At 32.8% G+C, this 20,075-nt stretch overlaps 1 protein-coding gene across 3 annotated transcripts in view; it reads right to left on the reverse strand.

Annotated features, from left to right (window-relative positions):
* Positions 1-18,715, reverse strand: part of LOC146528171 (uncharacterized) — a 40,076-nt gene extending 21,361 nt beyond the window's left edge. For 2 of the 3 annotated variants that reach the window (XM_085205299.1, XM_085205298.1), the window contains exons 1-4: positions 18,376-18,715; positions 1,974-2,090; positions 1,235-1,298; positions 141-295 (exon numbers count right to left, since the gene is read on the reverse strand). In XM_085205299.1, coding sequence (XP_085061425.1) covers positions 141-295; positions 1,235-1,298; positions 1,974-2,090; positions 18,376-18,516 — 477 coding nt within the window. In that variant the 5' untranslated portion in view covers positions 18,517-18,715. The remainder of the gene's footprint in view (positions 1-140; positions 296-1,234; positions 1,299-1,973; positions 2,091-18,375) is intronic. The other variant, XM_085205300.1, reaches the window with a different exon arrangement.
* Between the last annotated feature and the right edge of the window lie 1,360 nt (positions 18,716-20,075).

Below are 20,075 nucleotides of genomic sequence, written 5' to 3' on the forward strand. Positions count from 1 at the left end.
CAAAAAAACTGTGACTTATATATTTTTCTTCAACTTCTTAATTAAAAATAACTTTAGACTTAAGCACCCAATGTACTTTCTATTCCAATTCTATAACAAGTATACTGTCAGTACTGTCAGTTTTATCAGTCATATATTACCTTAATATTCATATCCTTATCTAACAGTAAGTTTTCCGCTTTCAAGTCTCTGTGAACGACGCCGTTCGCGTGACAGTAGCCCACAGCGGCGACCATTTGAGCGAACGCCCGCGCAGCTTCCGATTCGGGCATCCGACCTTTTGAGACTAGATGATCTGTAAGGAGAAAAAAGAAAATAGCTTCACGCTGTATATATATACATATAGCAGGCAAGGTAGACGGACTTAGTGTTAAGACACTCCGTTACCCGCGCACAAATTTTAGAGTGGTGGGTGGCGTAACTCAATGTCGCGTTTTGTCTTATTACCACAGCGAAGACATGAAAATAAAGCTTTCTCTATCATATTGTTAAATATATTTTGCTACCAAAATAAAGTATCTACAATTCTTTTCCTTTTATCTCCTCTAAAATATAATACAATTACAAAATATTCTAAGATTTGATAAATAAAAGAAATTATACGAAAAATTAGTTTGTAACATATCGCCGACATACCAACCAAGGTCAACAACTACTACAATATAACAATGTATCTTATGGGAATTAAACATATATATGACATATTTATTTTTAGCTACACGCTGTATCCCGAATATAGCAGGATAGACAGAAAAAAAACTAACCCAATTCTAAAACGGAACCTAACGCCGCGTTTTATCTTGCCATGTGGAAGATTGAAAATAATTTAAATATTATGACACATCTAAAGTGAGGTCAGTCGTAGCAGCGCAGAGGCACAAAGTGTAACTGTAAACCGACTGGTTGAGGGTTCGATACCCACTCGAGGAGATTTTATTTAAAAAGTATTTATCGAACCTACAACCATCACAGACAACTTACTTAATAAATACGTATCTAAGACTCGTATTTATAAGCCGTTATCAACTCTGAGATCGATCTTGAGAGGCCCTGCTAAAAAATTTTAAATAATTTATGAATGAAAACGGCATCTCAAGATCGATATCAGAGTTGAGAGCATATTAGAAATACAGACCTAAGTTACGTATCTATAGTTTATTCTCAACTCTCTTGTGTTTTTTATTTTTTTTATTCATTTTTAAGTATTCTTTTTTCTATATTTAAGCTGACTCACCAAATATTTCACCATTGGGAGCGTATTCTGTGACTAAGTACAAAGTATGGCTGCTTTCCATCACCTGAAAATCCGGTTAGGAAAATATAATCAGTACAATGCAAGAAAAACAGAGCATCTTAACACTAGGTTCTTTGCCTACCGTGCTATGCGGGAAAGAGCGTGCAGCTTTTTTCAGCAGCACACATAGATAGAAAAATAGTTTTTTAGTAAACTTGTAAAAATTTGAACGTAGTTGGTTTTGAACGTCTTTTTTATAATAGAAAAAAGTAAAACAATAACTAGAATATATTGTAATACTGTCTTGCCTGATTTACTAGTATCAATAATTTCCTAACTAACTTCCGTTCCACGATTTATTTATTTATTCTGAAGGAAGTAAAATTCTGAAATCAAATCTGTGCACTCATTTGCAGGTAACTTCAGGCCGTCCATGACTCTTCGTTCATCATGTTTTCCACACTCCCCAAATTTAGTGTTGAAAGGCAGAACTCAACGCCGCATTTTGTCTTATCAAAGCGGGAAAAAACCCCCTTTACATACAGATATTAAACAATAACATTTCTTGCATGGAAATCGAATTTACGACTATCATTCAACAGACTCAATAGCCACTCAGACATTAGGAACATATATTTAAAACAAGTTTATATATATTTTTTAACATTTTTAAGGTGTTTTTCCACACTTAGGATTTTTTCTTAATAAGTTAGCTTACATATAATTATTAAGCACCTACCTGATAAAGTGTAACTATGTGCGGATGCCGTAACCTCTTCATAATGGCTATTTCACGAAATGTCTTCTTTAAGTTGTCCTCATCTAGTCGAGACTTGTCTATTATTTTTATTGCTACCTGAAAAATAAATTAAAAAATTATAGATAATTGAAATTTTACACTCTATCTAGAGAGAGTAAGTAAAGATTTTTTACCCTATTAGGGATTTGAATTTAGGACCTCATGTAGCCTATATCTTTACAAGTTACATAGTTTTTCCCGGTATTAACAGGGGGAAATCCCTTATTTTATTTCATTTTATCCCGTACAGCTGATAAAACGGTATGACTCATTTTCATATTCCTATTATGTGGTCAAACAAACTTTAAATAAATAGAATTTATCAGAACACTGAGGTCGTCTCGCTCCTTTTTCACGGTTTATCCCGCATATAACAGGACGGGCAAAAGTAGACATTACGTATTCCGCCTAAAGAATTTTATTATCATTTCTTAAGTTAATATCTGAAAAAAATTCATATACTAATAAGTACAAACATGTATATGTTATGTTAAGACATGATAAATTGAATTTGAGGTCACGTGTTCTTTCTCAGCTAAAGCAAATGTACAGAGCATAATTTTTTTTATAAAAAAACAGCCTGTTCATTATAAAATCTGTTCACCTCTTCACTCTTTTCCCGCATAATAGAGTTGGCAGAAATCTAATGTTAAGATACGTTGTTTGCCACTTTCCGTTTTATTTTCGAGACATTACAGGTTGAGTGCCGCAACTCAACACCGTGAATTGTCAACCTGAGCAAGGAAAAGAAAATAATTTCAACAGACAAAAGCTTGTAAATCTTAAATATACTTTGAAGTTTAAGATATCCTTGAGACTTTGCTACGATTTCCACCAAAGGCCAGTACACTCGTTTTTCTAATGGCCATGATTGAATAGAACAAAATTGGGACAATTAACAAAAATATTTTTTATGGAGGCTGTCGTGGCTCAGGTGCACAAGCGTGCGATTGTAAACTCGAAGATTGTGGGTTCTATTCCCTCTTAGGGGAATGAAATATTTTATATTTTCATTTCTTCCGGCAAAGCACAGCGTTGAGTTCCGCCACTCATACATGTAATGTCACGCGAATTCGGGAAAAGGTGGCTAACGAAAGTGCCTTAATGGGTAACGGAGTGTCTTAACATTCGCTTCTGGAGTTACCTCTGCCAACCAAACCTATAAAAATTGTTATTTATACTACTCTCTCTGCCTCGAGACGCCAAATGTTAAGACACTGCGTTTCCATTTCCCGTCTAATGTTTAAGACATTACGTTTTGACAAAATTGCGTCTCACCAGAGTAAATAAAAATTGTTCATTCCCCGAGTGGGAATCGAACCTATAACGACGCGTTTACAGTCGGATACTGTGCTTGTATGAGTATTTTTAACAAAATGGTAGTGTATAACGTTCTATTATACGTATTTATTAAGTTACAAGCACTCTGTTTTCCAAAGAAAACAAAAATAGTTTATTCACCCGAATGAATCCGTAACCACCCCGTTTGCAGTTAAGCGCTGTCCCACTACGCCACGAAGGCCTCACAATCTTAAATGTTAATAGTGTATAAAGTAACTAAGTGTATGTTCTTGCCTGCCCGGCTAAATGCGGGAGATGCGTCAAAGATAAAAAAAAGTTATATGAAAATAATAATTTATAATATTGATTGGATATATTGCGCAGGGAACAAACACCTTTTTTAACCTTGTTTTATTACTATAAATATTACTAGCAATTTATTGTGTCTTTGTCTGTATTAATGCGAATATTTCAATAGAAGGAATAGAAGGTATATATCCTCGTATGTATATACAATATATTGTTTTTCTTTTTTTGGGATTTACATTTTATTCCGCATATAGCAAGTGGCAGGAGTGTTAAGACCCTTCGACAAATTTCGAGGCACTGCGTGTAGAGTGGCGGAATAAAATACTGTGCTTTGGCATAGTTATAATAGAGCAAGCTAATTAATGAAGATATTAAATAATTCTCGGAGTGAGAAGCCACAACCGTCGCGTTTACAGTCAAACACTTGTCACAGCGCTACGACGACGGTCTCGTGATATTTTTACAAAAACAAATTTTTACTCTTAACTAAAAAGACATGTGATATCAGATAAAATTTGAAAATTACAGTATTTTATTTCATATGATAAATTGAACAAATAAATTGAAAATTTCTGCAATCGCAAAAAGTATATATTTTTTTATTAATAAAAGCAAAAACGGATACTTAAAAAGAGTGTAATAAAATGCGGGTTCGACATTTTAGATATTGTATCGTAATAAGTTGCTGTTCCTATTTTGCGACATAAGCAGGGTGAACCTAGGGTGTCTTACACTCCGTTCTCTACTTTCCACCTAATTTTCAAAACATTGCATTGCTCTTGAGTGAGTGAACTGGATGCGGTACTTTGTGTATCAAATATATTAATATTAAAAAGAAACGACTACTGAAGCTAATTATATTACTAAATGTTGTCATAATAAAGATGAAGAAACATATTTGACTTGTATGTAAGTTAATGTATATGACAGTCGTTTATGTTATTCTTTACTGTCCGTCTTTTGTTTTGAACGTGATGTTTCGCATTCTGTATTCTAAGTAACTATAAAATCATAAACAAAGCCTAAGTGTACAATATAGCAAAATATATCGTTTTTAACGTATCTGCTTTTAACTAATATTATAAAACTAGAGTTTCTTTGCTCGAATGTGCTAATCTCAAGAACTACTGAATTGAATTAAACAATATTTTTAATGTAAAAAATAGGCTATATTACATGACGTTATTCGTGTGCCTCTTATAATGTGTATAACTTCATATACAACACTTAGTTAACGATGCATAAAAATCTTATTTAATAAATGACTATTCTACATTATATCTGTCTAAATTAAAATTATAAGCAACTATTATAACAAAATAAAAAAAAAACAAAACAAGAATATCCCATACAAATCAAAACTCACGGTGTCCCCATTCGAGCCAGCTAGCCTGAAGGACGCGACCTCGACACAATAAAGTTCACATCACGTGTATGTCTTCATACTTTTATTATTGTTTAAGTTAAATGAAAGAATTGGGAAAGTTTTACTACCTTATGGAACAGTGCTAGTGCATTTTATGTAATGGACGATGTGTAGGTTTGGTAGTTAACATTATTGCCAGCTGCGTAACAGAACTGAGTTTAGGATTTTGCAATTCGAGCCAGTAGTTTCTGACATTAGTATACCATTATTTAAAATGTTTTCAGGAGATACAGTGTTTGAAGTATTTTTTTAGATTCACGTTGTGTCCCGCATATTTGTATAGTAGAGATACCAATATTCTGCAAAAAATTTAAGACATTGCATGGTGAGTGCCAGTGAAATGAAAATAATGAATTCCCCTAAATAGGAATTGAACTCACAACCGCTGCGTGGACGCAGGAGCTGTGCCGTTGGAAAGTGTATAAAGAAATCATTTTACATTATAACGTAGCAGTAACGCATAAATAGATTGACATATTGAGGCTCTAAGCAGAGCCCACGCTTGCCTTTCTTAACGCCCACTATTGTACCTACATAAGGTTCAACTAGCTTATTTTAAAATCATTTTTCTAAATTACGTACAGAGAAAAATGTAGTGTGCATTTCTTTCAGTTTATTTTTTTCTCTTCACCATGTACCGACCAACTTTCTGGATATTGCGTGATGACTATTGACCCCAATGATCGTCGGTTCTGCGGCAAATGTGACGAGCTAATCGTTCTAGAGTGGAGACTACCACGCCTCGGCAGGCGTAATGTGGGACATCCTCCAGCTAGATGGGGCCTGATGGGGCCACCAGTGGACGAGGACAGGTTGACGATGATGAAATGGTAATCGAATCCAAAACCACAAAAAATAAGATTTGAAGTGCACTCACCTACAGTGATGTAAGGAATAAAACGTGTAACGAACGTATAGAATTGCGACGACGTGATAAGAGCAATCATTATTACATAATATAGCTTGGTTATGTAAAGGCATTTGAAGTCTAAAGGTGCGAGTTCTAATCCTACTGCAATATTAACTTAATTTAGTTTTTTGTAAAAAAACGTCGAAGAATCTTTTAGAACAATAAAAAAATGTATTACAGGCAGACAGACAGAAGGACAAAAAATATATCCTATCCTATATTATATTTATATTATTATTATATTAGATTCCATTTTTTTAAGTAAGACTGACAGACTTGAGAGCGGTTTATAAATAATTAAGAGCCTAGGCTCTTCTGTACCCTGCTCTGCGTGAAGATAAAAAAAACAAAACGGACAATTCTAATTAAATGACTTAAATATTTCACAGTGTTGCAATTAGTGTTGTAAATGTGGTTTTCCTTTACAACAAAAATAATAGTTGTATTATCTATCTGTGGTTAGGTATTATGACATAAAAAGACTAAGGTCTAAGTTTTTAATTTTTTTAGCTGCACTCTGTATCCCGCACATAGGGTAGACAGAGGGAACCTAGGGATCTAGTGTCAAGAACCTCCCTTCCCTAAGACACTTCCGTTTTTAACTATACGCCGAATTCGGAAGACATTGCACGTTGAGCAGCAGAACTCAAAGCTGCGTTTCGTTACCAGAGCGGGAAAATTAAAATATCAAATATTTGTTTTCTTTGAGAGGGAATCGAACCCACAACCTGCCGCGTTGACAGTCACGCGCTTATACCTATATAAAAAAATAAAAATAACATTTACTATTAATAATTTTGAACCAATATGATGTTGTTGGAATTTAATAATATTTCAGTGTAATAATCTATTTGGGGTTTCTGGCGTAGCATGGGAAAGCTGAAAGGCAATTCTAATTAAATTACTTAATTATTTCACATTGTTGCAATTAGTGTTGTAAATAGTAATAGTTAGTTCATTAATATATTATATACACGTATAAATATTGTTTTAAGAATGTTTGGCAAGTTAAAAGTTATAAAAATTCTTAAGTTTAATCTCTTTGTGTTAAGGTTATTTTCAATTTTTCAGGCAATATTTTTTCTTAGTAAAAATTCTGTGATGGGAGCAAACCAACCGAAACCTTCCATGCGTCTGCCTACCGTGTTATACAGGAAAACGCGTGAAGCTGTAGAAAACTATATAGAAATCACTATAAAATAAAGTATCAGCATTTTTCACGTTGTCTTTTTGCTGGCAACGACCTAACCTTGCGTTCGAATGCCTTTTTTCTACCTTAATGCCTTTGTACAATCAGTAGAATTACTTTTACTTTCTATGGATTGACGTATAAACTTTTTTCTGTTTTCAACTAGTGAGTGCATTCGGCGCTGCTTAAATTTAATGAATGAAAAATGTTTATTTACAACATTTTAATAAAAAGGGGTTTGTTGGACTGACATTAGATACCTACTGATGTTTCACGCATATAGCAGGGCGGCCAGGCGCTACTCTTCCCACGCACCGCCCAATTTTCAGCATATTGAGAATTGCCGAGCGGAACTCAACGCTGCGCTTTGTGTTACTAGAACGAGGAACTTGCGGGATACAATGTAACGTTAAGACACTAAAAGTAACTACTTAATAAATATATAACATTTCCAATACAATTGTTCCATGGGCCATGACTACCGAAGTACTGCCAACGACCCTCCTTGAGAGTGGCCTTGTAGAGAAAAAATGTTCTTATACCCTTGTACGGTTGACACTAAAAGATAACAAGTAAAAGTTTTACAAGGAAACCGAATATAATTGAAAATAAAAATACGAACTTAGAATGTGTCATGTGTCATGTGTCATACACGACGCTTGGTTGTTACAGTTTAACCATGTGAGCGAAGACAATTTTATTTTTATACAATGATGTCATTTGACGATTAACGCCGAGGATACTGTTTCTTTTGCAACCTCACTTTCCGCAAAACTTCGTATTAAGTGGCGGCACGTTTGACATTTGTCTTGTTACCAGAGCGAGGAATGAAAATAACTCATTGCCCATAGTAAGAATCGAATTCCCGAAAGCATTTACATTAATTTAACGCATTTAAAGTCAGACGGTCGGTCTCAAATGGAAAAAATAAATAATTTTTTTGCGGACCATACTAACAAAATGTTTTTTATACATCGCCTTTTTCTCAACGCAGCGCCTCAACTAGTAATATCGAAAGCGTCGTAAACGATTTAAACGTTACAAGCGTAAATTAAAAAAACAAATTACCAAATTGTTATACAATTTCATTGTTATACTAGCTTTAGCCCGCGGCATCGTCGATGTGCTCAAATAGTATGGCACACGACACATTCTAAGTTCGGGAGGTAACTCGCAGGTACCCTTTACATCGATCCTTTTTTTACCATCCCGCTGTATCCTGCACGTGTTAAGACACTCCGTTCCCATTAAGACTTTCCGCTGAATTCTGGAGGCTTTGCGTGTTGAGTGGCGGAACTTAACGACGCGCTTTGTCTCTTTACAACATTTCATTAACTCGAGTGGATATTAAACCTTGTCGCACGCTTGTGCGCCTGCGACACGCTTGGCCTATCAAAATAATAAATAGCTAAGCCCTAATATCTAAATACCTAACTTGTACCATTTACTTTCAAAGGTTTCTTTATTAGTTCAACAGAGAATAGTTTCAAGTTTAAAGGGTTTCATTTCTACAAAAAAAACTTTATTGTCCCGAAAATTACTTATAGTAGGTACCTATAATTGTTTGTTGAGGAAAATCGAGTGATTGTGGGTTCGGTCCCCACTCGAGGAGATGATATACTTATAAGTATTTATTTAAATTTATATTCCACTTTCTTTGCTTTGGTGCTCTAGAGGCATTGATTGTTGAATGGCGGAACTTAACGCTGCGCTTTGCCTCGATACCAGAGCAAAGAAATGAAAATATTAAATACTAGCGGACGCGTGCAGCTTCGCTTGCGTATTTAAGGGTGAATTCTAATAACCCATGAAACATGTGTTCAATGAAATATTTTTAAGAGTCTAAATTTCAATTTTTTTTTAAAATCGGTGGCGATTTAAAGATTTTTCCATACAAACTTTCAACCCCTTATTTGCACCCTTAGGGGGTGAATTCTAGAAAACCATGAAATATGTGTTTAATTATATACGTTTAAGAGTCTGAATTTCAAATTTTATAAAAATTGGTGACGATTTAAAAAAAACCTATACAAACTTTCAACCCCTTATTTGCACCCTTAGGGGAAGAATTCTAGAAAACGTTCAATTAAATACTTTTAAACATCAAAATTTCAAATTTTATAAAAATCGGTGCAGATTTAATTTTTTTTCCATACAAACTTTGAACCCCTATTTCACCCCTTTAGGGTAAAAATTTTTTCTTCTTAGTAGATGCCCAGATTACGAAAGTAAACTTTTGTCCAAATTTAACGCTTCTACGCACAGCGGTTACGGCTGTGCGTGCGTCTTACCTCAGTCAGTGAGGACAAGTCCTTTTATATATATAGATTTCGTTTCGAATGTTATACGAACCCACAAACCACGTTTACGGACGCAAGCTTACTATTTTTCCCATATTTTGATTTATTAATAGTCTTTCACTGACAACTAACTTCAAGCAAAGCAAGCCTATAACAGGGGCGGCTGGATGCGACCGTGTTGCAAGGTGTGGACCTCGAATCGCCAAGTGCAAATCGAGGTATGGACACTTGACACTCGAGGCTGACAGCATGTAGCACCATGGGCACACAAACAGCGAGCATTTTTCTTTTGTACGTGGTCAATAAAAAAATGTTAACGATTGATCGCATTTAACACGCAATGCCTTGCCAGAATTGGGATAAAAGTGACGAACGGAAATGTCTTAACAGAAAAGGAATATATTAACACTAGGTTCCCAGGTTCCCCCTGCCTACCCTGCTATATGCGGGATATAGGGTAAAGGTAAAAAAAACATTGACAAATAGATACATACAGGTCGAGCTAATAAAAGCCAAGACATACGAAAACGAATAATTACACAAACAGGCACCGAACCTGTGACCGATAAATAATATTTATTTGAACTAAATAAAATCACATAATATTTAAACAAATAACAATAATAAATAATGTTATTTATCTTGGAAGCTTCAACTTGCATGTCAGATATACTTCAAACGCAAGAAGTTTTGCGTTTGAAGAGAATCGGGCTTCGAGCAAAATGTTTCTATTTATTTAGGCCAATATCCAAAACTACTTTATAATCTTTACCTTTCTAATGATGGATGTGAGGTACCATTCCCATTTGGGGAATCATTATATTTAAATTATTTTATACTAGCGGACCCGGACGCGGCTACGAATGCTTGAAATATAAGAATATAATTTCTATAGAAATCATTTCAATCTAGATGAAATGCTAAAAGTGACTATTATCTATACTAATATAATAAAGCGGAAGAGTTTGTTTGTTTGTTTGTTTGTTTGAACGCTAAGATCTCTGGATCTACTGGTCCGATTTTCATTGTTTTTGTTTTGTATGAAAGCTGCATTCTTCAGAAGTGCTATAGGCTATATAACATTACATTACACATATATACTAATATATTTTAAAGTACATTCTAATTTGACATGCAATTTATTCTGCCATGTTAATAACAACCGTCGTTGCTACGCGACCGCTACCGCGACGTTTTGATATTCATCCTTATGAAAATAAATATAATAGTCACTTTTAGCATTTTATCTAGATTGAAATTATAGTTTACTGTATAACATACTAATAAATAATTAAAGAGATGTCACTGATTCCAAATGACCTAGCCTACGAGTGGTATAGTATGACAGACGCGAACGGGCAGATGACGTTGACGGTTTTATAAATTTTCATACATTTTCGAACTTTATTTGTTGTTTATAATTAATTTAAAATACACTTTGATTCTCTTCTTATTTTATTTGATATTGCCCGCTAAAATTATCCTACTTAATAGAGAGAAATGTTTAGTTATTTCGTAGAGTCGATATCTATGTACGCACGTACGGAAAACTTTAGGTACTTTTTCTAATATTAAGAATACCTATCCTTTAGTTACTTTTAATCCTTTTGTTAGTTCATTTCAATAACTCAGATATTTTTTTCTATTAATGTGTATCTACTTATTATTCTTTTTGATTATTTGAGCTTATATTTTCTTACTAATTCTATTGAGAATTGAAAATAATTTGATGAATATATTTAATAAATATTCTTATAGTTGAAGCAGGCGTAGCCGCGTCCGGGTCCACTAGTATTTTTCATAAGGATGAATATCAAAATGACGCGGTAACGAACGCGGTCGCGTAGCGACGACGGTTGTTATTAACATGGCAGAATAAATTGCATGTCAAATTAGAAAGTATTTTAATTTATTAGTATATATGTGTAACGTAATATTATATAGCCTATAGCACTTCTGAAGAATGCAGCTTTCATACAAAACAAAAACAAAGTAAATCGGACCAGTAGATTCAGAGATCTTAGCGTTCAAACAAATAAACAAACAAACAAACAAACTCTTCCGCTTTATTATATTACTAGTGGACCCGGACGCGGCTACGCCTGCTTCAACTATAAGAATATTTATTAAATATATTCATGAAATTATTTTCAATTTTCAATAGAATTAGTAAGAAAATATAAGCTTTAATAATCAAAAAGAATAATAAGTAGAGACATATTATTAGAAAAAATTATCTGAGTTATTGAAATGAACCAACAAAAGGATTAAAAGTGACTAAAGGATAGGTATTCTTAATATTAGAAAAAGTACCTAAAGTTTTCCGTGCGTGCGTACATAGATATCGACTCAACGAAATAATTAAACATTTCTCTCTATTAAGTAGGATGATTTTAGCGGGCAATATCAAATAAAATAAGAAGAGAACCAAAGTGTAGCTTAAATTAATTATAAACAGCAAATAATTACATAAACATTTACAATAGTTCGAAAATGTATGAAAATTTATAAATGTCCGTCAATGTCATCTGCCCGTTCGCGTCGGTCATACTATGGCGCCCGTAAGCTAGGTCATTTGGAATCAGTGACATCTCCTTAACTATTTATTAGAATGCTATACAGTAAACTATAATTTCAATCTAGATAAAATGCTAAAAGTGACTGTTATATTTATTTTCATAAGGATGAATATCAAAACGTCGCGGTAGTGGTCGCGTAGCAACGACGGTTGTTATTAACATGGCAGAATAAATTGCATGTCAAATTAGAATATACTTTAAAATATATTAGTATATATGTGTAATGTAATGTTATATAGCCTATAGCACTTCTGAAGAATGCAGCTTTCATACAAAACAAAAACAATGAAAATCGGACCAGTAGATCCAGAGATCTTAGCGTTCAAACAAACAAACAAACAAACAAACAAACAAACAAACAAACTCTTCCGCTTTATTATATTAGTATAGACTAGCGGACCCGGACGCGGCTACGCCTGCTTCAACTATAAGAATATTTATTAAATATATTCATGAAATTATTTTCAATTTTCAATAGAATTAGTAAGAAAATATAAGATTAAATAATCCAAAAGAATAATAAGTAGAGACATATTATTAGAAAAAAATATCTGAGTTATTGAAATAAACCAACAAAAGGAGGAAGGAGGAAAAGTAACTAAAGGATAGGTGTTCTTAATAATAGAAAAAGTACATAAAGTTTTCCGTGCGTGCGTACATATATATCGACTCTATGAAATAACTAAACATTTCTCTCTATTAAATAGGATAATTTTAGCGAGCGATCAAATAAAATAAGAAGAGAACCAAAGTGCAGTTTAAATTAATTATAAACAGCAAATAATTACATAAAAATTAACAATACTTCGAAAATGTATGAAAATTTATAAAACCGTCAACGCCATCTGCCCGTTCGCGTCGATCATACTCATACTATACCACTCGTAGGCTAGGTCATTTCCAATCAGTGACATCTCCTTAATTATTTATTAGAATGTTATACAGCAAACTATAATTTTAATTCATCTAGATAAAATGCTAAGGTATAGCGCGCACTAGTGATTTTTGTCACCGTGATTGTTGCGTCACTGTCACCGTGTACATTACACTACAATAGCAGCTAAATGTCACTTCGTTCCCCCTCCCCCTTGCGGTTTCCATACCAGTCGTCTTCCGCATAAACATGAAACAGCAGCATGTTGCATTGCAGCACCGAATTTTTATTTCAAGAATGGCGTCAAGTTCATCACCAAGGCAAAACGTGTGTTTTCATGAAGATAAAATAGACAACGACAATACTGATTGACGAAATTGAGTTGAGGCCATTGCTCTATGACAAATCCCTAAAGGATTATTCAAATAGTAATTTGAAAACCAATATTTTCTACGTTTGCTTTTTTTTCTATTTCTTAATATAAGTGCACAGACAACCATCTCTTCGAGATCCATTTTATCAAATGTAAAAAATTTCGTCACTGTCATCGCAAGTGCGCGCAGTCGCGAAAAGTATGGTGACATGTCAGTGACAAAAAATTTATTGTCACCGTGACAAAAGTCACTAGTGCGCGCTATACCTAAAAGTGACTATTATATTTATTTTCATAAGGATGAATATCAAAATGTCGCGGTAACGGTCGCGTAGCGACGCGATGGTTGTTATTAACATGGCAGAATAAATTGCATGTCAAATTAGAAAGTACTTTAAAATATATTAGTTTATATGTGTAATGTAATGTTATATAGCCTATAGCACTTCTGAAGAATGCAGCTTTCATACAAAACAAAAACAATATAAATCGGACCAGTAGATCCAGAGATTTTAGCGTTCAAACAAACAAACAAACAAATAAACAAACAAACTCTTCCGCTTTATTATATTAAGTATTAGTATAGAAGTATAGATATATAATATTTCAAAAATAAGTAGGATACAGCCTGAATCGAAAAAATCACACACTAATAGAAAGACAAAGTAAAAAAATATAACTAAAAACATATAAACAAAATAAAGTAAATAGGTTAATTATGCATTGTATTAAACAAATAGAAATAACAATAAAACAAACGTTTAGGTAATAATCTTTTAAATTAGCAATGAAATAGTTAGATAAAGGGGGCGTGAGATTCCGTGCCGTCATAATAAAAACATTTTTAAAATGATAATTACTCGAACTGACGACCATCGCGAACTCACTCGCACACACCTCTCGACTGCGCTGCTACAGACCCAATATTGTATACCTGTGTACGTATATAATTTCAATACAGTAAATTGAGGATATTATACATATTGTATAAAAACACACAACCACAAATATGTTCGTTATTATTTAATAACATAATAAACTTCTTTAGGTATTAAGTAATTTATTGATTAATATATTTTTACTCGTAATATTTTATGTATATTTATATATATATGGACATACAACCTTTTTCCTACGGCTTCGCCCGCGGATACAGCCAAGAGTGGTGTATGACTAACGTGACCATTCTTTTTCAGCTCGAAACGGTACATGGGGGTCTCTATTCGTCAATTACCTAGCAATTTTATTTATTTTTAACTTTTGTATTAAAAAATAAAAAGTGTCATTCGACTATTGGAAGCAGAATACAACAGTTTAGTTTTCTTTCTTTTTCAATCGAGTCCACACGTAGGGTCGATTGAAATGGAGGAAATGAATTATTTTCGTTGCCTCGCTCTGGTAACAAGCTTGAAGACAAAGCGTGGCGTTGTTTTCCTCTAACCGGGACCCGAGTGTGTGCTATATGCGGGTTACAGCGTGAAGCTATAAAAAAAATAGTCATTTAGGTGGTGTAAAGTCAACCTACATATAACAAGTGTAATGATCTCATGAGGTCAAGTTCTTGTACAATCACCCATAAGCCAATATTTCTCATACAAGAATATGAGATCGGACCGAGAACGAACCGAGACTATAGTGCGAGTCTTTCGTAGACCTGGAGCGGAGAACAAGAGAGGTCCTCTAGAAAAACATATTGCATTTAAGAGTTACATTGTAAAATTTTAACATTAGTGTGTTCTGGAAAGAAATATAAATGCTGAGATAAAAAGAAGGTATTTGATTACATCACACAAAATTCGGGACAATTAACTAATAATTATGATTTTTAACAAAACAAACCGACTTCTTCAGAACTTAGTCAAATTTTCCGTCAAACTACCCTTGAAACTATCCTTGCCAATAAAAAAGAAAATCATTGAAAGCGGTTGGCGTGATATTGAATTATTAGTCTATTTGTCGCGCACATACTTAATGCAAATTTAAAACTTATGTGATTTTGGACCACACGGTAAGCACTAGCTTTTACATAAAAAAAGAATCATCAAAATTGGTTTATCCAGCCAAAAGTTCTGAGGTAACAAAAAAATGCAGTTAAATTGATAACTTCCTCCTTTTACAGAAGTTAAAAAATAAAGCGAAGCGGTTAAACTGAAATATAATATAAATTTATCTCAAAAATTTTAAAATAAGTCATATTTTCACAAAAAGTTGTTTGGATTTGGTTGTGTACAAAGATATTTTTGTTTGTTTTAGCTATTATCGTCTGTTGAAATTTTTTTTTTAGCTTTACGCTGTTTCCCGTACATTGCAGGTTAGACAACCCGTTCCCATTAATAAACTGTCGATGCATTTTAGGAAGTATTCGGCAAGGTATAATAAGAAGAATATTATAAAAAAAAATTAACAGACAGCATTTTTACTTTTTTTTACGTTAATTTTTTCCCGTAAATAATTTATAGAAATTATTTACTTACAATGAAAATGTATTTTATAATATTTATAATTGTGTTTATTTACTATTCCTATCTATACATACTTTTTAATCATTGCAGTAAAGATCATTTTAAATATTCATGTTATAGTATATTTTAATAAGTAAATAAAAAAACCGCTGGATTCAAAGGGCGCAGGAGCGGACGGAGTGGCGAGCATTGGGGGAGGCCTATGTCCAGCAGTGGACCTTAATAAAGGCTGATAGATAGAAATAAAAAAAATATAGATAATAAAAAATATTGATCTACTGCCTAATTTTATATATTTTTTTATCTGAAGTATAAAAACAGGGAATAGGAAACATGAACATGAACACTCCCTTTCCATTAAGACATTTCTGTTCCCCACTTTTCGCCAATTTCACGAGGCATTGCATGTTGAGTGAAGAAACTCAACGTCTCGCTTTGCCTCGTTGCCAGAGCGAGTAGATTTAAATATTAAATATTTCTTTTCTTCATGTGGGAATAAAAGCGTTTACTCTTGTGGCCCTGTGCCACGACTCCTAGGGGACTCCAGGGGTCCTATTCTGCATAGTAACTTTTTTATTATGCAGAATAGGACACCTAAAAATATTTTGTCAAATTATGTATAATATAAAACAAGGAGCTTATTATAGTATGCCAATCTTTTAATTTTTAATATAACTATTTATTTATTCCTTAAATTTAAAATATGCATAATTAACAATTTTTAAGTTTATTTAATAAAAAAAATTCTTGATCTAAAACCTTAAGTTATATCAATGATTGATTGGATGAATATATTTGAATTTCAAATTTTCTTCTAATATGCTCTGTATACAAATATATAAAGATAAATAATATAAAGTAAATATTTATTACATGTTTTTCCAATCATTGTACTTGCTTGTGTTGCGTCTATAATATTTTTTCAATATAATCTACAGATGTTATAACTTATATCTTGTATAGACTGTTATTAAAAGAATAAAATATGTTTAAAAATATGGTTTTTTCTATTGACTTTTGTACTGTATCCTATACATACCACTGCTATATACACATGTAGGAGTGAATGTGGTGTTATTTTTAATAAAAAAACAGATTACTCTAAATATCCTTTAAGAGAGAGAAAGTAGTGGTAAGACACTCCATTCTATACTTTCTACTTAAATTTACACATTGTGCATCAAATTAGGAAATTTAAAACTGTAATTTCTCTTTGAATTCATTCACTTGAGTGGGAATCAATCTTACAAGCATTCTGTTTACAGAGACTATCATGCTATGCCAGAAAAACAGCTTTTTGTATGAGATTTTGTCTTTATTTACCTTTCATACATTTATATTTTATTATATATAAAAGTTATTAGTGTAAGTGATTTTTAATGATACCACAGTATGAAATCAAGAATATTGTGTATGGGGGACAGTAAATGCTAAAATATAGTAATATAAATGTAATAGTGTAGTTAATTAAAACTTATACTTAGTTATGTATTAATATTCTATAAATTAATTACTTCAAAAGATTATATTTTACGTCAATAAAATTGTATTTAAATTTACTTTGTCAATATTATTTTAACTAAGTATATTTATTGATATTACCTATGAATGAAACATAAATTATATAGAACTTTATAAAAATGAAAGTTAAATAACTTCTTAATCCATTTTTCAATCTTCTAATAAGTTTAGTTTTTTTTCTATAGTAGAAAAATAAACATATTTTTAAAGAGCTAAATTTTAAATAGCAAAAATATATAAAAAATATATGTTTTAACCATTATTATTTATTATCAACTAAAAAAAATACATCAATCAAATGTTTTTGTTTATTTTTCTATACATAATGTTAAATAGTGATAATTTGAGGTTATATAAGATTTATTTAGAAAAACAAACTTTAGGAAAACTACTGAGATATTTTATATTTTTGTAGGTTATAATATGTAATTGAATGTATCCATCGATTAGTTGACGATCATCAAAATATGTTTTAAATGCCTAATCTTATAAAAACAAAACATATCAAAGTAAATTAACATGTTTACAGCTAGTATGTACACAGTACAGAACTTTCTTTGTGAGAGTTGGTGAAAACTACAATATAACGAGATTCTTATAAGAAATAAATATTAATTCTCACGTCTAGTTGTGTGTTTAAATTACTTATTGTGTATCGTCAGTGTAATAACAAGACGACACCATAATTGACTAGAGGACAAGCGATGAACTTAGCAATTGACTATAATTGTCGCAAAAACAAAATTGAAGGTCATACATTTAAGGTCCTAGATCCTTTCCACATTTTTTCGTTGTAAAAATGTAAATATAAATAAATAATTAAGAATAAAAAGTTTTCAACTTCAAAAGAAATTTTTAAAGTTATGATATAAACCGATCAAATTGCGGAGTGCATGTGACATGTTAGTCGCGTATAGTAAACAATGCACCACACAAATGGTCGGGTTGCGTTATTTTTTTATAAAAACACGTTCCTACCATCAGTTTGGACTAAAGAACTAGTTTTTAATGCCTAACTCAACGTTTGATTTAAACACATCACACACACTGCACACTGAATCCGGTGTTAACTGGTATAGCACAGGGTTTGGTGAAACACATAAATACATGATACCAACCTTAGTCTTAGTGATATTGTGGGTGGCTAGTTTGACGACCGCAAAGTTGCCAGTGCCTATGGTCTTCTCCAGCTCGTAGTTACCGACACACACGAGCTGGTCGATGGGGAAGTGTTTCTTCATCGGTTTTATAGTGGCCATGGCGACACGGCCGCGATCCGCGCTCCCCGACGGATTTTAACTAACTGATACTAGTTCGTAATTCGGCCGCCGCGGCGCTGCTGCTGACGTCATTCGGCTAGGACGTACAACTCAATCCTGCTACTTTTCATTAACAAAATCCAATGCAGTGCGAAAATTGATTTCGTTAAGAATGTTTAATTGTGATGCGTTTGTTATCGTTTTCATTTTGAGACTGGTGTAACGTAGGAGTGATAGCGCGAGATAATGCTATCAGTGATTGCTTATCATTCCGTAAGGTTCAAGTTGAACGTCGCCGACCATAAAAAAAAAACTCGATTCACAAGCTTTACGTGAATCGTGCTGTTTCATTCGCACGCTTTTGTTTTGTATTGGTGCGAGCGAGTTAGTTATATGTAGAGGGCGCGTGACGTCAGAGGTTAGTTTTACGTCATACGCGGCAATTTCAAATGAGTTATAGAAATACGTCAGACGAGAATATCGATTTTTTCCCGCCGAAACAAAATTTTAGCGCGCCAGCAAAGAACAAAAACGTAAGTATTTTATGTTTTACACTATGCAATATATAATTAAAACATTTTATAAGTTAAGAACAGAAAAAATATATACAAGAATTAAATTGTGTGACTATCGTGACTTTTTTGCAGTCGTCTTAAATATTTACATTAAAATACGTGAAGATAAAATATTAAATTGCTTAACAAACTTAACTGGATCACTTGCTCATTTATTTGAGTATTAACATAAATTATAATCGATTTTCATATAATAATTGTAAGGTACTAGCTTTTACATTAAGTTTTTCTCGTGTGGTCAACTGAAAATAACTACTGCTTATGACACATGACACCCATGACACAATTTAAGCGGTAGGTGGTAACTCTGATCTCAGGTACAGTGGGTTACATTGACCTAATATAACGTAGCCAAGAAATATTATAGATAGGAAAAATAAGTATAGGCTTCCTTCATAAATGGACTATCCAGAAAAAAATAGTTTTTTAATACCTTCTATTTAGATTCCCTTTGTCTACTTTTGTCTTTGTATATTCGGTATCTATACAGTAAACTGAAATAAAAAGAGAAAAATAATTTAAGGATTTAATCTTTTTTTTAAATAAATGACCTAGTAGACTAGACCTATTCAGAATATTCAAATTACATCCATTTTGACTTAGTCATGTTGTCGTACGTCTAATGTTACATATTTTATGTAAAGCACGCTCGGGGTGCCGTAATATAAGAACAGAACAGAACAAAAATTTTATGTACGTATTTTTAAACATAAAAGTATTTGAATTTTTAATGCATAGAGACCAGTCGCGGCGCAGGGGCACAAGTGTGTGACTGTAAATGCGATAGGTTGTGGATTCGATTCCCACTCGAGGAAATGACATATTTAATTTACGTTACGTATTTGGCATTATACAGGGTGGAATTGTCAGCGCCACTTTAAATGAAACTACAGTTTTAACTACTCTATAAAAGCCTAATATAATTCGGAAAAAAAAATTTTCAAAAATGAAAAAGTTTTTTTTCAAACAAAATAAATAAAAAAA

This window comes from Heliconius melpomene, chromosome 20, assembly GCF_056956725.1.
Source record: "Heliconius melpomene rosina isolate 202511_hmr_F chromosome 20, ASM5695672v1, whole genome shotgun sequence".
Classification (NCBI taxonomy): Eukaryota; Metazoa; Arthropoda; class Insecta; order Lepidoptera; family Nymphalidae; genus Heliconius; species Heliconius melpomene.